This window comes from Oryctolagus cuniculus, chromosome 11 (assembly GCF_964237555.1).
Source record: "Oryctolagus cuniculus chromosome 11, mOryCun1.1, whole genome shotgun sequence".
Taxonomy (NCBI): Eukaryota; Metazoa; Chordata; class Mammalia; order Lagomorpha; family Leporidae; genus Oryctolagus; species Oryctolagus cuniculus.
In genome coordinates this window covers 20,526,678-20,548,757 of record NC_091442.1, presented here as the reverse complement: position 1 = coordinate 20,548,757, position 22,080 = coordinate 20,526,678, and the positions used below count along the sequence as shown (strand labels likewise).

The following is a 22,080-nucleotide window of genomic DNA, read 5'->3' as shown; positions in this document are numbered from 1 at the left end:
AAGACCAAGGAAGGGTCGCTGCAGCTCAGTAGGGGCTGGGTCCTGTCCAGCAGGAAGGCTCAGGGAGGACTCCCTGGAGGAGGTGGCATCTGAATGTCACCGTGAGAAATGGCCAAGGGTGAGGCACTTGGGGCCAGGCAGACGGTGCTCTAAGCAGAGGAGCAGAGGGAGCTAAGGTGTGGCCACTGGTGGACGCAGGACACCAGCCCCCCGAGGGTGGCGAAGGAAGAAAGGTGGGCCCAGGTGGCAGGAGCCCAAGGGTCAGGCCGGCTTCGTTGTCTCCACTTCACATATGGGGAAACCGAGGCTCAGAGGGGGAAGGCCAGGGCCACGCTTCAGCCTTGGTGGGCCCCAGAGGCCCATCATCCGTGGAGCCCCTCCCACAAACATGAATCAACGCCTCCCTCCACTGCGGTGACCACACCACGTGAGGGCACCGCTTGGCAGAACTGTCCAGGTTTCTTCTGACTTTAAAGAAAATGGAAACATTTTCTTGGGTCCCTACAGGTATGGTGGCCCCCAGGCTCTGTGCCCGCCGTGTCTCCTGGAGAACCCAGCCGGGGTCCCGGGGCTCAGCCACGCCCGCCCGCGGTGCCCGCCAGCCCCAGCACCACAGCGAGGGCGGCGAAGGCGATGAGGGCAGACTCTCACAGCTGCTGCTCCGTGGCTCCCGAGACCTCGCCGTGAAAATCCACCTTACACGACCCCGGCTGTGACTCTGCCTGCTGCCTGCTGGCGTAGGAGAGACAGTGGAAGCCTTCGGTGCTTTGACATCAGGGGGAGTGTCGCCTGGGTGGAACTGGCCCCGGGCTGGTGACGCCATCAGCCCTGGCACTTTCTCCTCACCGCTCGCTCGCTCATGACCGCGCTGGAGCCCTGGGACAGGAGGGTCCCCTTTCACAGGCCACCGGCCCTTTCCCACCCATCCGAGCAATTTCCTCCCCCTCCCTCTCCGGACTTCCTGCCTCCTCCCACTCCCGCCCTGGGATGTGGGTCCCTTGAGTCACCGCCCTGCTTGGCTGGTGGCCACCCCACCCTCCTCCGGGCGAGGCAGGGCAGGAGAACGGGACATCCCCTCCAGTCCACGCTCCTGTCCCCGGAGCTCTGCCGCCCGGGCTGGGGCCCATCCCGGGGCAGAAGGGCTGGGTACTAGGTGCAGCCGCCTGCCGACTACCTCAATTCAAAGCCAGCACACAGGGAGTCCTCAGGGCCACTTCTGCCCCCAGAAATTTCTCCCTGTGGGCCAGGGCACTTGCAGCAACACAGGCCCTGCGGCAGGCCACCTGGGGCTCCTACAGAGAGAGCAGGTGCGTGGGAAACCCCGGGAGCTACAGGCAGGCGTATCCTCGGGCCCCAGGATGTCTCGGGGACAGGGAGCCACGACTCCTGCAGGGACAGCTCTGAGCCGAGCGCTGACCTGGGGCCCGCTGCTCAAGTTGGAAAGTGAAAGCCCAAATGGGCAGAAGTGCTCAAGTCAGAATGCCCAAAATAGGAAAAGGAAAAAATACAGCAGTGGCCCAATAAGGAGGTGGCTCCCTAAGGGGGTGGGGTGGCAGGACCCTGCCCAGGCCCAGGCTCGGCGGCAGCGCGGGGGGCACTCCATTGCTAGGCTGGCACCGGCCGGCCGGGGAGACCTCACTCCCAGCCTCAACTGCAGCACAGCAGGAAGGACAGCCGAGGTCCAGGCAGGGGAGGGAGGCCTCAGCGCGGGTGGGGTGGCCCTGCCTCCTCCCTAAGGCTCAGGTCAGTCTCAGCTCCCTCACACTCTGCCCTGTGACTCCCCACTTCTGCCCAGCACCGTCCACTTCCTGGAAGAGCTCTCAAAAGCCACTGAGCCCCGCTGAGCCTGTTTCCCACCTGCGAAACAGGATGCGGGGTTGCTGAGAGGAGCCACTGAGATGGGGCAGAAGCAGGCAGCTGGGTTCCCAGACTGCTCCTCCTCACCTCTGCGGCACCCCTCTCCCTTCCCCTACCAGGCTGGGTGAGATTTGCGACAGGGCCCCCAGGACGTGGGGGCCCTGCCCTGGAGTCAGTGGGCTCCCACTCGAGACATGGGGCCGCCAAACCACTGCTTACCCTGGTGCTGGGAGCAACCCTGTGCCCTGAGGATCCCCAGGCCGCGGCGAGGGGAGGCGACTGGGCCACACAGGCTCCGTGGGCACGAGTGGGTCCACCTGGCATCTGGACAGAGCCCCGCCCCCTCTTGCTCTCTTCCACCCCTGCGCTCTCGCTGCAGGATGCGCAGACGGCAGGCCTGCAGAACCGTGAGCCAAACGAACCCCAGACGTTTATAAATTCCCCACTCGGTGCTGCTCCGGTGTAGCTGCAGGAAACCACGGACAGCGCCACGGGAGTGTGAGGGCCTCACACGTGGCTGGACTCCCTCGGTGGCTGTGTGGCTGCGCCAGGTCACGGACCCCCTGCGTATACTGTCTGCAAGGCTGGCAGAGCCGGCCAGGGGCCGCATTCCATCCAGCCTGGCCCTCCAGCCCCCAGTGGCCTCTGGAGCTGAGCCCCCCGCCCACCCATGGAGCACGGCTCACCTGGGCACCAGGTGTTGAAGAGCAGGGTAAAGTGGCCAAGCACGAAGCTGGAGCCCTGGTAGCCAGTGGAGGCCTCCAGGCTGAGGCGGTACAGGCCGATGGGGGCGGTGGCCGGGGTGCTGAGCTGCAGCGACAGGACGCCGTCCTGCTGGTCCACCACCGAGGCCGTCCAGGCACCCTCCTCCACGGCATCGGACAGCGGGAAGCGAGCCTTGGTCCCCGCCTCCTCGCTGGGGGCTGGGCCTGCGGAGGGAGAAAGAGCAGCCGTGAGCCGTGGAGGGCACATCTGGGGTCCCGCGGCCCGGGTTCGAGGCCTAGTTCTGCCGCTCACCATGGACAGAGTTTGGCAGGGGTTAAATCTCCCTCAGCCTCAGTTTCCTCATCTGTAAAGCGGGCGCCAGAAGCCTCGCCTCGTGCAGTGGGTTTGTGGGAAAGCCATGGGCACACAGTAGGTCTACAACCAGACAGGGTCCCCTGGGAGAGGGGACAGGGCAGCCCGGGGCATAGGGTCTCAGAGATACTGCTCCACCCTGCAGTGATCTGAGCCAAGACCACCCTTTCTCTGGGCAGGAATAGGCAAGATACTCCCCAAGCGTTCTCCCTGCTGCCTGAACCCATCCCTGCTACGTCTGTTTTCTTTTTCAGGCTCCAAGCAGGATGGGTTTTGGTCCTCGGATGCCCTGCCAGGGGCCTGAGAACCCAGCTGCAGGCTGGCAGAGAGCGCTGGCCTCGGGCCTCTTGAGGTCTCCCCAGGGCCACTGTGTTTCCTCCACTGGCGGTGCTGAGATGCGGGTCACAAACACCCCCGTCTCCCTGCGGCCTTTTCTGCCTCCTGCCTCCTCGGAGATCCCTTGCGCAGGTGAGAAAGCTGGCTTAAAGGGAGGGGGAGCTCTTCAGGAGATGCCAGGGGTGGGAGGCAAAGTTGGCATCCGAAGCCAGGTCCTTGGCGGCGCCTCTAGCAACGAGGACACTGTCCCGGGTGTGGCAGGAGCGGTGATGTCCATGCAGAGTGTGTCCCGGACACCGCTGCTTTTCCAGGTGCGGGGGGGCGGGGGCAGGGGCCGGCCCATGGCGGCGGCTCTGAGTCAGAGGGAGGCTGGGGAGGGGCTGGCGGGGCCCCTTCTGAGCTTGGGCAGTGGGGAGGAGCCAGAGAGTACCCTGCCCCGCCCCGGCCCGGCAGGGTTTATTTTTATTCCTCCTCCTCCCTGCCTACAGTGTGCCCCCTGCTGAGGACGATATTGGGGCCCTCCCAGCCCCCGCCCGCTCCTCCCTGCCTGCCAGCCCAAATATAACCATGAGCTAACTAACAAGCATGACACAGGCGGCTGGGGCTCTGCCCGGAGGCCAAAGCCAAGTGGATGCCTTGAAATGCTCTCTGCCTGCCTGCCGAAGCGGGTGCTGGGGAAGCTTCCCGCCTCTACCCTGGAGCGCTGTGTGACCTGGGCCAAGTCACTGGGACTCTCTGATCCACGCTTTGTTCACCAAAGAAAATGGGCTTAGACCACGCGCCCGGGGGGGCCCAATTCTGGGTTTAAAATGCTCTGTGACCTTGGGCAAGTTCTTTGGCCTCTCTGTGCCTTGTTTCTTCAGCTGTGAAACAAGGCCAGTCGCAGCCCCTCCTCACAAGCTTTCTGGGGAGTCTCACCGGGTGCCTGGCATACAGTAAGTGCTCAATAAGTAACAGACACCATTGCCTCTTACTGTCCCCACCACCTCCCAGCGCCATTGAGAGGACTCGGATAGAGGTCACGGCAAGCACTTGGCAGGGAGGCTAAGCTTGGAGTAGCTGCCATCAGCATGAGCTGCCCCAGGCGCGGGAGGACCGCAGTCCCGGCCAACTTGCAGATTCAGGGCCAGGGATGGATGCAGAGCTTGTTTGGTGCAACTGGATACAGATATGGAAACTGAGGCCGAGGGGCTGGAGCCGGGGCGCTGGCTCGGTTTCTGCCCGTGGACCCCGCATCACTACGAATCGCGCCCCTTTCGTTCTCACCCATATTCCTGTTTGGCCCATCAACACTCTGGTCACCATGGTAACGGGCCCGGGCCAGGCCCCGCGGCCACTGGCTCTGTTGACTTAGCGCCCTTGAGACAGGTCAGGGATGGCGCTTCCCCACCCCTGTATACGCGCGCACACACACACCTCTCATCCCCTGGGGGAGGACTGGGGCCAGGCTGGCCCCCGGCGCCACCGCTGCTCACGTAAACTGGCTGTGCAAATTCCCCTGCTCTGGTTCTGCACGACCCTCGGTGGGACTGGAACACCTAAGGGACCACCCTTGGGCCTACATGACCCTACGGACCCAGGGAGTCCCGGCTGCTATCCCAGACCACAGTGGGAGGGCTGGGGCCGGGTGGGCGAGCGAGGCCTTCTCAGACGGGGTCTTTCCACTCCTTCGGGCCGCCTTCACTGCCTCCCCCTGCCCCCCGGCCCCCCTCGGAATGGGGCAGGGCACAGGGCCCAGAACAGAGATGGTGCCTGTCCGCGTGCTCTGTACCCTGCCACAGAGCCTGTCGGGGTGAGAATCCGGGCGTCTGGGTTCAGGCCACGCGCTCCATTTGCCCAGTGACCTTGGCCAGCTGCCTTCTCCCTGGGCCTCAGTTTCCCAGAAGAAGTAGGACGGGCTGGTCCCACGCTGGAATGTTGCAATGCAGGAGCAGAGTCCCCGGGCCAGGCACTGACCCAAACCAGGCCTGGAGGTGGAGGACCTGGCTTCCTGGAATTGTCCCACTGCCTCCCTGGCCCCTGGCAGGGTTTCGCTTGCTTGCACAAGGCAGCCAGTGGAAGTGACCAGGGCACTGGGCTGGGGTTTGAGATAAGTTTATGGAGACTGGAGAGCAGAGATTAGCTGCTGGCGGGGAAGATCACCCACCCAGCCCTGACTTGGAGCCCCGTGACCTAATGCTAAGCCGCCCAGACACGTGGAGAAGCAGACAGATGAACAGGGATGTCTTGAGAGCAAGGGAAGAAGAAAGGAGGTGGAAAGCCATGGGCTGCCCAAGCTGGCGCCCACCTGCGGCCTGGCGGGTAAATGCACCTGCTGGGGTTAGGGTTTGAAACCTGCTGTGTCCTTCACTCACTTGACCCTTCCAAGCCTCAGTCTTCCTATCTGCAAAATGGGGGCCCTTTATGCTTCCCAGCGGGGGGGGGGGGGGTGTCCAGGATGAGCACGTATGCCATAGGCGCTCCATAGATGTGGTTTTCACTGCTCCGAGCCTGACCCTTCTCAAGGCACTGCCATCACAGACTCTAGCACTCCACTTTACAGAGGGGGAAACTGAGGCAAGAAGCTCAAAGACTTGGAAAGGATCCTAAGGTGCCAGCGTGCTCGTGGGGGTGCCTGGGTGGGGGTGTGCGTATCAGCTGGGAGGGGCGGGGCCCAGAGGAAAGGCAGAGAGGGGCATTGGGCCAGCCTGCAGGCCTGGTGATAAGCTTATCAAACAGCCTCCCAGGTGAGCACAGGAACAGCCAGGTGGGTGCAGCTCCCGCCTGCTGCCCTCGCCACCCTGGAGCCTCCGAAAAGCAGGGCTTTTGTACCCAGCGTCCTAGCCAGGCGGCACCTTGCTGACCTTCAGGGAGGGGTGCACACCAGCAGCCAGACCAGCCCTCTTGGCATTCAAGGGCACCTTCCCAGGAACTGCCAACAACAGGAGACTGGGAACTGGGCACCTGCCCCCTCATCCATCCCTAGAGCCCCTGGGGTCCCAGGAGACAGGCTGCCGCCTCTCGCACCCACAGGCCAGCCTCTTCCTACAAGACCACCTGGCCGCGCGAGTGCTCTGCAGACGGGGAGCGCGGGCTCAGAGAGGCTGAGTGATCTGATAGCAACACACAAAGCAGGTAGGAGCCCAGCCCACCCGGTCTCTCTGTCCAGCCACCAAGCCCGAGGCAGGAACCGGTGGGACACACAGCTGCCCACCCTGGAGGGTGTGCGGCAGCTGCACACTTTCCCCACCCCCTGTCCTGACTTGGGTCCAATCCCAGAGTGCTGGCCGGGTTGTATGAATTTCGGGAAGCAGTGCTGGGAAGAGATTAGAGTGCTGTTTTGATGTGCCCTGGATTGCCCTTGAGATAGGACAGAAAGCTGACCCCCGCCTCAGGGGCCTCAGGCTTCCGTGGCCAGGAGCATAGACTCGCGTATCAGACTGTGGCCTGCGGCGACATCTCCCCGCTGTCTGGGCCTCAGTTCTCTCATCTGTGAGATGGGGCTAACGACAGCAGGGACTCTGGCAGGGGGCAGCGATGCGGGCTCATCCATCCTGTCCTCTGCCAGGGGGGAAAATGAAGCCCAGATCTGGGGGTGCAGGTCCTTACCAGTCACGGCACTGAAGGTGAGGGTGTCCACGCCGGCCTCGTAGCTGCGGCCCTCGAAGTGCAGCTTCAGCCAGAAGGGCTGGCCCCGCCGCACCACCAGCCTGTCCTGGCACAGGTCGGCCGTGTGGTGGTCGCGGCCATTGGCCTCCAGCTCCAGGTCGCATCTTTCCAGGATCAGATCTGCAGAGACGGCGGGAGAGGCATGAGCCACGGTGGCAGCCAACAGGCGGCCGTGACCCTGGGGGCTCCCTCTTCGGTCACCAAGCCCAGACCTCCGCCCTCCCCAGAACCCCCACCTCTGCTCGCACAGTTGGCTGGCCGGGGCCAGAGCTCCCTAGCTCTTCATCACCAGGCTGTGCCCGCTCTGCCCCTGGGGAGGTCGACAGCAAGTCCCTTTCCTGGGCTTCAGTGACCCCGACTGTCCACAGTAGGATCTGCCTCGCAGGGAACGCATGTAAAACCCGTAGCACAGGGCCGGGGGCGCCCAGCGCTTCCAAAATGCCGGCCAGGCGACTGCCGTCAGCAAGTCTAGGGGCTTCCCAGGGCAGAATTTGCTGTGGGTTAGCCCCTCGGTTCTTGCTGTGCGTTAGCCCCAGGGGCCTGGCCTCTGGATTCAGCACGCCTTTTACAGGAATGAGGAATTAGTTCAACCCAGAGCCAGGATGCGGGCAGCAGAACTACCAACAAAGGATCTGCCTCCTTCAACAAATAGATTACAAGAAAGAAAATGAAAGAACAGGAAGGCAAAACCGAAGAGAAACTTTAGAGACCTCGCTTGAGTGGATCTTACTTGGATCCTGATTTTTGAAAGCGATGACACGCGTAAGACGCAGGAGACGTAAACACAAATGGAACAAAGCTATCGCGTCACTCTGGTCACATGCTTGCATCGAAAAATGAAAGTCCTGGTCTTTTAAGACCCAAATGGAAGCACTGGCCGACAAGATGACCTGGCCCTGGGACTTGCTTCTAAATGACCGAGCGGCCGTGGTTGGTGATGGCTGGGGCTGGACGGCTGGGGATTTATCATGCTGCTCCCCCAACTCGCACGAATGTTCAGTATTCTTTAGTGAAGGTTCAGATGGACCAGGGTTTGAGTTCTGCTGTGTGCTCCTCCCTCTCTCTGCCTCCTTCCCCAGCGCCTCAGCGGGCTGCTGTGATGCGTGGGAGAGGGTTTGGGATGCCAGCTCCCAGCCCAGGGCAGGAGCTCCACGTGGGCAAGTTTTCTTTACCATTTCAGAGGGAGCCCGGAGCATCCACGTGGACGATCTGAGCACAAACCTCCCAACGACTCCACCACGTGGGTGCTGTGAGGACCCTCGTTCCTGCGCAGACACTGCCAGGCCCACGTCCCCTAGCAAGTGGCCGCTTTGGGACCTGAATCAGGGCTGTGGGGTCTGGAGCCTGCCCTGTCGCCCCTCACCGCGGCTCACAGCTCGGGACAGGGTCTCAGCCGCGCTCCCTCCCCCATGCCCCATGCCCCACGTTGTTCTCCAGCCCGGGGGAGCCTGCGGTGGGGGTCAGTTCTGCTGCGCGAGGCCCCAAGGAAGCACGCCCCCTGTAATGACAGCAGGAGAGACCTCAGCCAGCAGGACTCAGCCTACGGTTCCGGTAAACTTGAACTTCAGGCTGCCCAAGCAGGGAAAAGGCCATGGCTGTCCCGGTGGCAGATCCTGAGAGCTGGCCAGCCCCGGCCTGGGGAGGTGGAGCTGTCTCAGCCTACTGAAGAGTCCACCCCAGCTCCGAAGGCACAGGAGCGCCGGGGTCCAGAGTCGGCGGACTCCTAGGGTTTCGGCACTGAGAAAGGACTCGCGGTCTCCCAGGCCGGTGGGACCCCCGCCGCAGGCGGCTCCCTTGACAAGGGGTGTGCTCATCACAGCTGCACCCCAGGGTGCCTCAGCTCCACTGAGTGCGGCTGCACTGGGGACCGGCTGCCACTTAGGTGACACATCGCAGCGGCCGGGGGAGCTGGCTCCCAGAGCTGGGGTGGCGTCCAGCACACAGGACGTCAGACAGGGCCACGGCTCCCCACGGCCCTTCCTGGAGGTTGCAGTGGCCCATGGCCCTCCCCAGAGGGACTTGAGAGCCAGCTGGGATACCCGGCCCCCGCAGCCTCAGCGCGGCCACACCCTCTTTAGCCACCCCCGCCCCGGGGGGACCTAGGGCAGGATGACCTCTGCGTGCAGGGGTGTGTGTGTTTGTTGGGGGGCAGCTCATCACCACACACGGACCAGGAAGAATTTACAGGAGGGGGAATGAAAACTCTGGAAGTGGCCGAACTGGAGGTTTCTAGAAGCTGGCGTCAGGCAGGGACCTCAGCCTGCCCCCAATGGGATGCTGGAAGCTCTTCCTGCCCGGGGCCTTGGGATGGGCCGGCAGGCACACCCCCTCATGAGAGCAGGGATTAGCTGGAGCTAAGAGCCCTGAGCCCAGGCCAGCGCTTGGCACACAGTAGGGCCCTGCCCCCACTCAGTGGCTGAGGACCAGCGACAGCACCCACCAGGACGGCACTTCACAGTTTACAGCCGGCGCTGAGTTCCATCACCTCATCCGATCCGGGGAGGCGGGGTTCGTGGTTCCCCGGGGGACGGGGACTCTGCGGCTTCTCACCCTGCCCAGCCCACCTGTTGCTGTCCGAATCGCAGAGCTAGCGCTGAGCCCCGGCTGGATCCTGACCCGTTTTACTCCGGGATCACTGGGTCGCCGGCGACCCTGAACTCACCCTCGGCCATGCTCAAAGGCGGCGGCGGCTTCTCAGACGGGCAAGGGAACCCTCCAGCGCGGACCACTGGCGGCGACGCTGCGGACACCGCGCGCCGAGTTAACTTATAGCCCGCGGTGGGGCGGGCCGGGGGCGGGCCGCGCGGGAGGCGGGGCCGGCCAGGGCCACACATAACCCGGTCTTCAGGCCCCTACGGCCCCCGGACGGGAGCCCAAGGGAGGGCGCGGAGGCCGGGCAAGGCCGCCCCCTGGCGGAGCAGGACAGCGCAGGGCTGCAACCCGGTGGACAGGGCCGCACAGACACCTGGGGACACAGCTGCGCTCCCACAGTCAGGGCAGAGGCCGGTCACACACACACTGAGATCCAGAGACAGGGCACGGGGACAGCCAGCTCCACGGTGACAGTCAGCAGGCGCCCGCGGACACAGGATCAGATGGGAATCACACAGCCGCAGCAGGATGCAGACGCCGCTGGTCGCACAAGCACCACCGACAGCGACGCGCACCCCCACACCCACACGAGCAGGCGTCCAGACCCACGCGGCCAGCTTCAGGTGTGGACAGGAAATCAGATGGGCCCACATGGACACATGTGCAGACACGCCCACAGCCCCGCAGGCAGTAACTCAGAAGACCTTGGTCTCATCCCTCCCTCCCTCCCCCCGCCTGAAGGTCCACTGTGTGTCCCAAGGGAACACAGCCAACCTTCCAGGGGCTCAGCCTCGGACCCTTGAACCTGGCTCCCTGGGGGGCCCCTCTCCCACCCCGATGCTCAGCCTCTGAAGCTTGAGCAGAGACGGTCTCCGGGGCGATGCAGACCCCTGGGTCTGCCCAGCCCTCTGCTGGGTGGGTCCCACCTCCACCGATGGCCCTGGGCTGCCAGGCTGGGCTCAGCCTTTCCTGGGACACACGCCCAGGAAATGCTCCTGTGTGGCTCTGACGGGCATCCGGCCCTGGTGGAGTGGACTCTGCCTGGATTCTTCACAGGTAAACCCATCAGCACCAGCGGCCCTGCCGCCCTGCCGGGCCGGGGATTGCTCATTCCACAGACAGCGCGGAAGCGGCTCCTGCTGAGTGGAGGAGCTGGGAAATCCGGCCTGATCGCCCATCGCTGGGAAGGCAGGCATTGAGGAAGGCCGTTCTCCTGGGGCCCAGGGAGGGCAAGCCTGGGCTCGGGGCCCCCAGGCAATGCCAGACTGGGCCCTTTACCATACCACATGGGGGAACCTCTGTGCAATGGTTAGGGCAGGGGGGCTGTGAGGTCCCCTTGGCTGTGTGACCCAGGCAGGTCACCCGGGCCCCAGAGTGCCCCTGCACCAAATGGGCATAGTAAGAGTCTCCAGCTCTGGGCTTCAGACTCGATGTATGCACAGGGCTGGTCACAAAGCAGGTGCTCAGTAAGTACCGCCTACAACTCCTCTACAATGATATCATCGAGTCAGGACTCCCCTTCCCGCAAAGGGCGGCTCCCATGGGCAGGGAAAGCAGGTGCAGCCTACGGCCAGACCCGCCATTACAGAATCAGTTCCTTCTTCCCCAAGGCTGTGCAGGGCTCCAGGTGGGGGCTCCAGGGACATTTTGAGATGTGTGCACATCTCCCACTGTGATTTTCATCATTTGTCAGATGCGGACACCACAGCCCAGAGAGGCAGAGTGACTTAGCCAAGGCCACACAGCCGGGAGGGGAGAAGGCAGAGGCTGGCTGACTCCAGCACCTGCGCTCACTCCTCCCTGAGTTAAAGGTCTGTCCTGTCTCCACTCGCCCATGGGGGCCTCAGGGGACTGGGTCGTGTCCAGTCCCGAAGGACTCAGAGAGCTGCGGTCCACACCTCCGGGCCACAGTGTGTGGTGTGCCGCGGCGGCTCAGCAACTGTGGCGGCACCAAGAGGAGAAGGAAGGGAAGGAGGTTTCAAGTTCAGAGAGGTTGGGAAGTTTCCCCAGACCACACAGCACAGCAGAGCGCCCAGTCCCTGGCTCAGCTCTGCCACTCCCAAGGGCGAGGAGCCCCCAGGCCAGGACGCCCTGAACAGCTGGGGTGGGAGGGTGGGGGGCGTGGGCGGGACCCTGAGCAGACATTTGGAGGCCTCGGCTTTTCTACAACTGGTGACTAAGGGGTGAGCAGCGTCTGGGTGAGGAGGCTTCCCCGGGGGTGGGATGGGATGAGGTGTGGCTGTGGGGGCAGGGACTTGGGGCAGCGTCCTGGGGCAGGCGGGAGCTCCGGGGCTGTCTATGGTGGTGGTTGGGGGGTGGGGTGGAGGCTGCCTCCTGGGGCAGGGTCTGGACTTCCCAGGCTGTGGGAGCAGAGAACAGGTGACCACTCTCAGTGTGTCCATTTTACAGATGGACACACTGACGTGGCTTTCTTGTCCTCAGCACTCCCCTCAATGCGTCACCCACTGAAAGCCGCCCGCGCTCCTCCCCCTACACCCAGCCCCAGCCGTGCCACGGTCGCTCTGTGGGCCCGAGGTGGGCACTTCTATCCCCGCTCTGGAGCACCTCTTTCTGGTTCTGCAGGAGTGGGCATCACATCCCAGACTTCCGGGGGCACTGGAGGCCCTGCCCCCTGCTCACACTCGCTCACACTCACTCACACTCGTAAGGAAGGTCCCTCTGCCCCTCCCTTCTCAGCCGGCTGCTTCCAGGTGTTGGCTGAGAGCCAGTGATTAGGAGGGCAGGGCCCACAGCCAGCAGAGGTGGGCTTGCGACCATGCAGCGCCAACAGAGGGACTCCACTGTCACAGCAAAACCCGAAACTGCCTCATGGCCAGTAGGGCTGGGCTCACCGCGCTCGCCCTCGGCTGCAGCTACCCTTCCCTTTAAAAGCCCTGCTCACCTCCTCAGACCCTCCCCAGCTCCAAACACCCACCCCCAGGCCTGTGCGCCAGCTGAGCCCTCTACCTGCGGGGCCCGGCCCCTTTTCCCATCAGCGTCCCAGGTGTAAGCCCTGCTCCCAGCCCGCAGCCCGCAGCCCGCAGCCCGCAGCCCGCTCCCTGCTCCCCGGCCCAGCAGGTTTCCCTCTCACTCCCTCGGGCCCAGCACCCGCAGAAAGTCATTCCACTCTGATTTATCTGAGGACGAGTGTTTGTGTGGCTCCATCTTCCTCCGCCTACCTGGCTCCTCGGGGCTGCTCAATGTTTGTTGAATGCGTAAATGACCTGTGGAGGCAGAGGCAGAGGCTGACCCAAGCCCAGGTCAGGTTCTGAGGATCAGCCTAGGGACCTGGTAGTTCAGGATTTGGGGGCCAGTTGCCCCTGGCAGGACCAAGAGCCAAGGAGTGGGGCTGGGACCTCCATCACCCATGTGGTCCTCGCTGGAGATGAGAACTCGGGGCCCAGGTACCCCCAGGTCCCCTCTCCTACAGTTGCAGCCTGGTCCCTAGGGGACAAAGCAGGGGCAGGGCTAAGCCTGGACGGCACAGGCAGCAGAGCACGAGCCCCACTGCTGAGCCTCAGAGAGGGCAAACAGCCTTCCCCAGGCCACACAGCAAGTCCAGGCAGAGTCAGGCATGGCAGGACCAGGGTCCTGGCCCTGTGGTGCCACCTGCCATCTTGAAATTGGAGGAACTGGGCCGGCGCCGTGGCTCACTAGGCTAATCCTCCGCCTAGCGGCGCCGGCACACCGGGTTCTAGTCCCGGTCGGGGCGCCGGATTCTGTCCCGGTTGCCCCTCTTCCAGGCCAGCCCTCTGCTGTGGCCAGGGAGTGCAGTGGAGGATGGCCCAGGTGCTTGGGCCCTGCACCCCATGGGAGACCAGGAAAAGCACCTGGCTCCTGGCTCCTGCCATCGGATCAGCGCGGTGCGCCGGCCGCAGCGTGCCGGCCGCGGCGGCCATTGGAGGGTGAACCAACGGCAAAAGGAAGACCTTTCTCTCTGTCTCTCTCTCTCTCTCTCACTATCCACTCTGCCTGTCAAAAAAATAAAAAAAAAAAAAATAAAATAAAAAAAAAAAAAAAAGAAATTGGAGGAACTGGACACGGAGTGGAATAGAAGATGAGCTGGGATGGGCGGCCATGGCGATCAGGGTGGTGGGGCTGGCATGTGTCCCACGGCTCCGTGCGCCCACCCTGGCCCCTCTCACTGGCGGGGTGGCCTCAAGCCTTGGTTTCCTCCTCTCAACACTCCCTTCACCTACTCCCACCTGGAGGGCTCCGGGGAAGAGGTTAGAAGGAGAAGGACCAGCCCTAGCGAAGGCGAAGGAGCTGACTGTCATCGTCAGCACTGAGTGGCTCCAGCTCTTTTCTGGAAAAGTGTTCACTGACACACCGTGAGCCCCCCCTCCCAGGTCCTGGTGACATTTCTGTGCACGCGCACCCCGTGGGAGGATCACACCTGGGTAACTGCTGGAGCATCCTTCAACCTGCGTCCACATTTGTCATCTCCTCGTGTTGGGAACCTCCAGAATCCTCTCTAAGCTGCTGGGAAAAGGGCAATTCACTGTCGTCAGCCGCAGCTGCCCTGCTGTGCTCCGGAACCTTGAGTTGCCACCCCTGCCCCCTACCCTCTCTCCTCGCCCCGTGCCTCTGCAGCCCCAGACTGCTAGCTTCTACTCTGTCCTGGGAGATTGCCTTGTTGTTGTTGTTTTTTTGTTTCCTAAGAGATTTATTTATTTATTTATTTATTCAAGATACCAAGTTACACACACACACACACACACAGAGACAGACAGACAGACAGACAGAGAGGTCTTCCATCTGCTGGTTCACTCCCCAAATGGCCGCAACAGCCGTAGCTGGGCCAGTCTGAAGCCAGGAGCCAAGAGCTTCTTCCAGGTCTCCCACGTGGGTGAAGGGGCCCAAAGACTTGGGCCATCCTCCACTGCTTTCCCAAGGCAGGGATCTGGATTGGAAGTGGAGCCGCTGAGACTCGAGCTGGCGCCCAGACCGGACGCTGGCAGTGCAGGTCAGGGTGTTAACCCACTGTGCCACCTTCTAAAGCTCCAGGGATTAATACGCCACACAGCCCAGGCAATGGGGAGTTTCAGAGTTTTGGGAGAGCAGAGTACAGACCCTTGGTCACACTCAGCACTAACTGACCGTCTGGCAAAAGCCAGGAGAGAAACGCTGGGGTGGGAGGTGCCCCTAGTGGGGAAGAGAGCGCTTGTGGGCGGGAAATACCGCACAGGCAGGGCTGGAGCGCCCGGGGCGGCAGCGTCTGGGACCAGGCGAGGCTGGAATGAATGGAGTCCTGGCGGCTCAGTGCAGCCGCCCAGGGCAGCTGGCCGCGGTGATGACAAGACGCCTCCAATTCCGCTAGAATATCAAGCGAAGGGAGTTAAACCTGGGCCACAGGGAGGCACCGGCCCCTCTGCTGCGTCCCTGCACCCCCTCCCCTCGGGCTGAGTCACTGGCTGTGTCTGCCCGGCACACCCAGCTCAGTCAATAAGAGCCAAAGCCCTGAGAAATGAAGCTCCCGGGCCGTGGCCAGGCCCGCCGGGCTGCCCCGCGCACGTGGCCGGCTGCACAGCCCGCCGCTTCTCTGCCTGTGTGATGACCGCCGGCCTGAACCCGAGCCTGGCGGGTCTGGAGCAACCAGACCCAGTGACTGACACTTGACCTTCACATCCGGGGCGGGGCCGCCCGCACCGCATTCCATCGCTGGCGGTGGGAGGTCTGAGCTCACTCCCGAAAGGCCAGGGCTCAGTCTCCGGGTTAACAAACTCCAGGCCCCGCGGGCTCTGCGGCTGAGGGCGCTCGCTGTGGACCAGTTGGCCCCTGGCTTTGCCGCCGGGCAGCTGTCCTTCTCTACAAGCTCGATGGGGTTGTCAATCTAGCGGCTCTACCCAATCCTAGTAACGGGAGGGCCTGGGGCCCCACCCCCCCGCCAGTCAGGCTCTTTCTTGGAACCCAACACTCACCACTCTGGCCGGAGCCCTAAATCCAGGTTGAAATTCACGGTTTCTTTCCTAGAACTGCTTCAGTCCTTCTTGTCTTTTCTCCATGTAAGCTTTGTAGCCTTCTGCTAGTTTTTTTTTTTTTTTTAAGATTATTTATTTATTTGAAAGGCAGACACAGAGGTAGAGAAGGGAGTGGGGGAGAGATTCAGATTTGCTGGTTCATTCCCCAAGTGGCCGCAGTGGCCGGAGCTAGGCTGACCAGAAGCCAGGAGCTTCCTCTGGGTCTCCCACACGGGCGCAGGGGCCCAAGCACTTGGGCCACCTTCCACTGCTTTCCCAGGTGCATTAGTGCACCTCGGGAGCTGGATTGGAAGTGGAGCAGCCAGGGCTCAAACCAGTGCCGGCCCCTCTGTTAGATTTTTTTTAAGACAATTATTGAGTTAGAGTTGCATCCAATTTGCTTCGTAGGCCGGTTCCTCCCCTGAGCAGCATGCGGCTGCCTTCCCGCGGGCAGCGGCAGGCACCCCGCAGCCACGCCTGCTTTGTGCTCCACTCTGGACTTGGAGAAGCCTAAACCGAAGGCTCGCAGGTGGCTCTGGCGCCCTGAATGGCACTGCTCTGACCCCCAGCGCCGCTCGTCCCAGGGCAGTTTGGGGATGCTCACTGGGCTCCATCTGCGCGTTCACACACTCAGACCGAGTGGCCAGACACAGCTGCGCTCAGCGGATCCTCCCAGACGCTGTGGGGGTTGTCGTGGGCGTCTTACCCAGAAAGAGGAAGTCCAGACGGCCTGAATAACCGGCGTCAGACCAGGCCCCAGGGACGCGAATCCATAGCCAGGGCACAAGGGCACAAGGGCACAAGGGAGCCACAGCGTCTCTCATGCCCACTCGCCTGGGGGGAGGAGCAAGGTTTATTGGCTCATGGGATTGAGCGAATCATGCTCCACTCTGTCTCTGGGCCTCAGTTTCCCATTTGTGAGCCCACAATGTTGGATAATACGGACCTGCAGATGCCCCAGAACTGGCCGCCTCAACAGCTGTCGCCAGGGTCCCGTCCAGGGGAATGGAGTGGTGGGGGAGGGGCCCCACCAGCCCCATGGGCACCTGGGCCCACAGAGCCCACGGAACAGCAATTTGCATTCCTTGCTTTTCTGTCAAAACAAAAAACCAAAAAGGCCACCACTGTCACCTTGCATTAGCATCACTCTTTCTGCCAAGAACCTTCTAAGGGACGCAGCCCCTCTCTTGGCCAATATTTGCGAAGTGTTCTGGTTTCTAAACAAGACCTGACAGGTTGGGTCTTTTTTTTTTTTTTTTTTTTTTTTTTTTTTAATAAAGCGAATTGCCCTGTGCAGGATCTGAGGTCTCAGATCACACTGACCCCAAGGCTTCCTAAGCAGCTGGGCAGTGGCATGGCTGGAAGGCTGAGAGGTGGGTGGGAGAGCTGACAGGTGCGTCTCTGATGGGTTCAGCCTAGCGGCGCCGCCACCTTCTTCTGTCACATCCTCCCCCACGCTCAACAGGAAGCTCAGAGCACAGAAGGCAGAGGCTTGGGGCCCACAGCTCCCAGCCTTGTGCAAATTTCCTTCTGTCTCTGCACCTTGATCGCCTCACCCAAACAGCAGGGTTCACAGAGCTCACAGAAGTAGTTGTTAAGGATGCCTTGGCTCAGGGCCAGTAGTGCTGTGGCATAGTGGATTAAGCCAGCAGCTGTGATGCCAGCATCTCATATGGGTGCCAGTTTGAGTCCTGGCTGGTCCATTTCCATTTCAGCTCCCTGCTAATGCACCTGAGAAAGCAGCAGAGAATACTGTACCCATGTGGGGGACCTGGGAGAAGTCCCTGGCTCCCAGGCGGGCGGCGGCGGTGGCAGCATGGTGAAGCTGATGGCGGCGCAGTACACCGACGCCATGCGGGACCGCGAGCTGGACCTCTGCAGGTATAAAATTCCTGTCATTGAAAACCTGGTTGCTACCTTGGACCAGTTTGATGCTATTGACTTTTCTGACAATGAGATCAGGAAGCTGGATGGGTTTCCTTTATTGAGAAGATTGAAAACGTTATTAGTGAACAACAGAATATGCCGTATAGGTGAGGGGCTTGCTCAGGCTCTGCCCTGTCTCACAGAACTCATTCTCACTCACAACAGTCTTGGGGAACTGGGCGACCTGGACCCCTTGGCCTCCCTCAGATCGCTGACTTACCTAAGTATTCTACGAAATCCTGTAACAGACAAGAAGCATTACAGACTACGTAATTTACAAAGTTCCACAAGTCAGAGTACTGGATTTCCAGCAAGTAAAACTAAAAGAGCGTCAGGAAGCAGAGCAAGTGTTCAAGGGCAAACGGGGTGCACAGCTTGCAAAGGAAACTGCCAGGAGAAGCAAAACTTTTAATCCAGGGGCTGGTTTGCCAACTGACAAAAAGAAAGGTGGGCCGGCTCCAGGGGAGGGGATGTCGAGGCAATCAAGAATGCTATAGCAAACGCGTCAGCCCTGGCTGAAGTGGAGAGGCTGGAAGGGCTACTTCAGTACGGGCAGATCCCCGGCAGAGAACACAGATCAGGGCCCGCTGGTGATGCTGAAGAAGAGACGGAAGAGGACACGGTCACAAACAGATCCCGAGCAGTGCGGCGTGGGGATGACGATAAGGCCTTCTTCGGCCAGGTCTTGCTTTGTGAACGTGGAATAAGAATAACCTTGTTTGTCGGCAGAGTGGAATCTGTCAGCGTTGTTGAGATACTTGAAACTGCTGCTGATAATTTTGTAATTAAATTTTGAAATCTAAATGTCGGTTTTCTACAAATCATAAAAATAGAGGCTACTGACTGTGGGGAAAAAAAAAAGGGAAAAAGAAAAAGAAGTCCCTGGCTCCTGTATTCAGCCTGGTGCAGCTCTGGCCATTGAAGCCATCTGGGGAGCGAATCAGCAGGTGGAAGACCTCTCTCTCTGTCTCTTCCTCTCTCTGTAACTCTGCCTTTCAAATAAATAAATCAATCTTAACAAAAAAAAAAAAAAAAAAAGAATGCCTGGGATGCACCCACGTGGCCGTTTCCATGACACACCTCACCTCTCAGGGCGCCAAGGACCTCCATTCCATTTGCTCGCTCCAGTGGGTGAGAGAGGCTGGTCACGGTGCACCTACTGTGTGCCAGGCCGTGGGTGCTGGAGGTTTCTGCTCATTGTGGTGTTTCTGCTTGTTTCCAGCCCTCTCTGCCGCCTGCCCAGGAACCTGAGTTGTCCTCCTCCTCTGTGTGATGAGTAGCTCCATCACCCACTTTCCAGATGTGGAGAGTGAGTCTCAGAGAGGCCAAGGAACTTGCCTGTGGCCAGTGGTGGGGGCTGGGGAGCCCAGATAGACGCTGGAGTCTTGTCTCGATGGATCCACACTCAGTCTGGTTACTTCTGCGTGGGTCCTGGCCCCTTGTTCCAGCACATTCTGCTTCTGGCCTCCCCGTATGCCCTCCTGCCCCTCGCCCACCCACTTCCTGCCACTTCCCACCCCCGCTCCCACCCCAGCTCAGCTGCCTTCAAGTTCCCTGGGAAAAGTGATCTTTCTAGACTGCCAGCTCCTAGGAACCCATGAGGAGTGCCTTGCCCAGAAGGGCCATTCCTTGGGGTGCTCCAAGAGGCAGCAGCCAGCAAGACTTTGATCTCTATCCAGGACCCACAGGAAGCCACCAACACCAGCTCAGCCACTTCCAGTGGCTTTTGTCAAGCCTTTCAATGGCCCACACTTTGACAGATGGGGAAACTGAGGCATTTGTCTAGGACCAGGCCTGTCCAGTACACATACCCGTGCTCTTTGTGAAATACCCTTCCCTTTGTCACTGGGGTCAGAGCAGGAAGGAGGCAGGTGTCGGCGTCCAGGTGGGAGAGGATGGGGCTGGACTGGGCAGTGCGGGACCCTGCTCGTCTTCTATGCCTTTGGCCCTGCTGTTTCTTGTGCTGGTTTACTCTTGACAGCTTAACCACAGGCTCACCTGTCCCAAGGACAGCTGCCTCATCAATCCATCACCAACAGCCTCGTGGCTCCAGGTGCTGTCCAGGTGCTGAGCCCCGCATTCGCACCCTCAGCTCTGTCCCCAGTCCTGAAGCCCAGGCCCGGGTCTTCAGTTGCTGCCCCCTCGACTCTCCTGACCTCTGCCAACCGCAGCGTGCTTCCTGCACGGTCTCCCCATCTCGGGGGACAGCAGCATCTGTTCCAGGCTCAGTCGGCCTTGGCTGCCCCCTCCCGGACGCCTCTCCAACGTGTCCGGAGACCCTGGTGGCTCTGCTTTCACCTATCTGTAGATGGTGGCCTCCTCTCCTGTCCCCTCTGCTACCACCCTGGTCCAAGCCACCCGTGTCGTTTACCTGGACTAGGTTTCCCTGCCTCCTCCCTTGTGCTGGTCCTCACTCTGTGCGCTACACAGCAGCCAGAGGGATCTCCTTAAAACCTAAGTCAGTTCTGCTCCTTCACTCCAGAACCTTCCGTGGCTCCCCTTCCACTTGGAGTAAACAGAGCTCTTGCAGGGGCCCCGAGACCTGCATGGTCTGACCACACTGTTCCTTCAGCCCCTCTCTTACTTCCCTGTCCCTGCCCACTTGACTCCAGCCACACTGGCCTCCCTGACTTTCCTATGGCTCAGGGACCTAGCACTGGCTGTTCCCGGTGCCAGGGATGCTCTTCCGGGATGTGTGAGTGCCGGAGATGCGTGTGCTGTGTCTGAGTGGCAGGTTGCATGGTGAGTTCGGAGGAAATGTGATGGCGAGGTGAAGATCTGACCCCCGCACATCAGACATTGCATGACCTTGGAGGCTGCTTGGGTTTTCCGTGTCCCAGTTTCCTCGTTAGCAAAATTAGCTGACAGCATCCCCTGGCTGGTCACAGCTAGGGGGAAGGCAGAGGCTGGGTCCCCAGAATTCCTTTGGTTCCACCTTTCCATTTTACAGATGGGGACACTGAGGCCCAGTGAGGGCTCATGTTGCCCAAAGACCCATTAAGAGTGAATTCAGAACTGAGCAGTCGTCACCGGCCATTGGAGGGTGAACCAACGGAAAAAGGAAGACCTTTCTCTCTGTCTCCCTCTCTCACTGTTCACTCTGCCTGTCAAAAAAAAAAAAAAAAAAAAAAAAAAAAAAAAAAAAAAACTGAGCAGTTGTTTAGACATGAACTTGCTCATTGACTGATTCACCTGTCAAGTGTTTCTTGAGCGCCTTCTGTGTGCTGCACTGTGAATGAGACACTTCTTGCTATCTAGGAACTCTCAGACCCTGGAGGAAGCAGCTAAGTTCCAAGGTGCTCCTTGTGCAAACAGCTCTCCGAACCCGTCTTCAGGGTTGTCGTGGAGCAAGGCTTGGGGCCCGAGGGAGTCCAGGTAGGAGAAGGACTCTCTGGGCAGTAGACCAGGGCGGGCTCCACTGAGGAGGTGACAGTCTGGGTTTTTGCAGTATGAGTAGGAGTTAGGGAGGTCAGGTAAAGAGGAGCAGTGATTTTCATGGTTAAGAGCGATGATACAGGGGAGAGGAGGCAGACTGTGTGACCAGAGCTTTGGAGTGCTGGGAGGGGGCCAAGGCCAGGGAGGCTGGTGGGGCCCAGGCCACCAGGGACTGTCAGGCCACAGGGCGCCACGAGGGAGCCATGGGAAAGCTTTCAAGCAGGCGAGTGGCCCGGCCAGGGCTGCGCTTTGGGGAGATGTAGTGGAGTCACCGACCATGGAGTTCCGGGCTTGAATGTAGTGATTTTCATTAACACATTGAGTCCAGGAAGAAAAGCGGCGCCCACAGAGCCAGGGGCAGGTGTTTCTGCCTCTACAAGCGAGGCTGAGCGGGCCTCTGCACCAGCCCTCGCTTTGCTGAGTCCACGAAGACCTTGGTTGATGGGGAGCCCGCCCCCAAGGGTATGACCTTGGCTATGCCCCTTCCCCCACAGCGCAAGCGTTTGACCCACTGGCTAGTGGCTGTGAGCAGTGCAGTCACGTGCAGCGCCGACCGCCAAGGACGAGGGGTCTCCTCCCACCCTCACGGAGGCCCCAGGGAGGAGGACGGCCGGCCTCGGCCATGTCAGGGCTGTGCCAGAAGCTGGCTGTTGGTGCAATGGGGAAACTGAGGCTAGCCATTCGCCTCACTCTCCCGAGTGTGGCTCTGGGTGGCACAGAGCCAACTGGGACTCCCCCTTTCTCAGGCTGCTCCCCTCCGCCCCCCTTAGCCTCAGCTGTGCCACCAGCCACCCTCTGAGGGACTCCTGGACGGGCCACTCTCTCCTCTGCCTGGCAGGGCACAGCTGTAGCACTGATGGCAGGCCTGGCTTGGCCTCCGATGGGCCCTGATGGGCGCCCAGGAGGGGCAGGGCTGACGCACGCTGGCCACTCAAGGCCGGCACTGGGCCCCTTTCAGACGGGAGATGCTCGGCTGCCTCAGGGTCCTACAGCTCAAGTCCGCCTTCGGGCTCCGGGTGGGGCACCAGGCGGCCCTCAGCAGCCAGCGGGGGCGCACGCACACGTGATCAGCACGCACGGGTGGCGGCCGCCCTGGACCCGGCTCTGCACCAGGCCCTGCGGGAGATGGGAAATCAGGTCAGGATGCTTTCCTTTCCGAGGCTTTAACCAAACATCTGTGGCTTACACTTAATTGGTGCTGAGGCATGTTGGCTGCTCAACATTTGTAAAGTGCAGAGGAGCCAGGAGA

The 22,080-nt window shown here is 61.0% G+C and overlaps 1 protein-coding gene, 1 long non-coding RNA gene and 1 pseudogene across 2 annotated transcripts in view; 2 read left to right on the top strand and 1 right to left on the bottom strand.

Moving 5' to 3' along the window:
- Window positions 1-9,798, bottom strand: part of TGM2 (transglutaminase 2) — a 29,191-nt gene extending 19,393 nt beyond the window's left edge. The window contains exons 1-3 of the mRNA XM_008256006.4: window positions 9,581-9,798; window positions 6,859-7,038; window positions 2,544-2,786 (exon numbers count right to left, since the gene is read on the bottom strand). Of these exons, the coding sequence (XP_008254228.3) occupies window positions 2,544-2,786; window positions 6,859-7,038; window positions 9,581-9,752 (595 nt within the window). The 5' untranslated portion in view covers window positions 9,753-9,798. The remainder of the gene's footprint in view (window positions 1-2,543; window positions 2,787-6,858; window positions 7,039-9,580) is intronic.
- LOC138844305 (uncharacterized) lies at window positions 2,781-9,598 on the top strand. Its single transcript, XR_011379915.1, has 3 exons — window positions 2,781-4,745; window positions 6,283-6,384; window positions 7,490-9,598. It is a non-coding gene; the product is annotated as an uncharacterized lncRNA (long non-coding RNA).
- Window positions 9,799-17,250: 7,452 nt separating the features above from the next.
- Window positions 17,251-18,192, top strand: LOC100351902 (U2 small nuclear ribonucleoprotein A' pseudogene; annotated as a pseudogene).
- The last annotated feature ends 3,888 nt before the right edge of the window (window positions 18,193-22,080 follow it).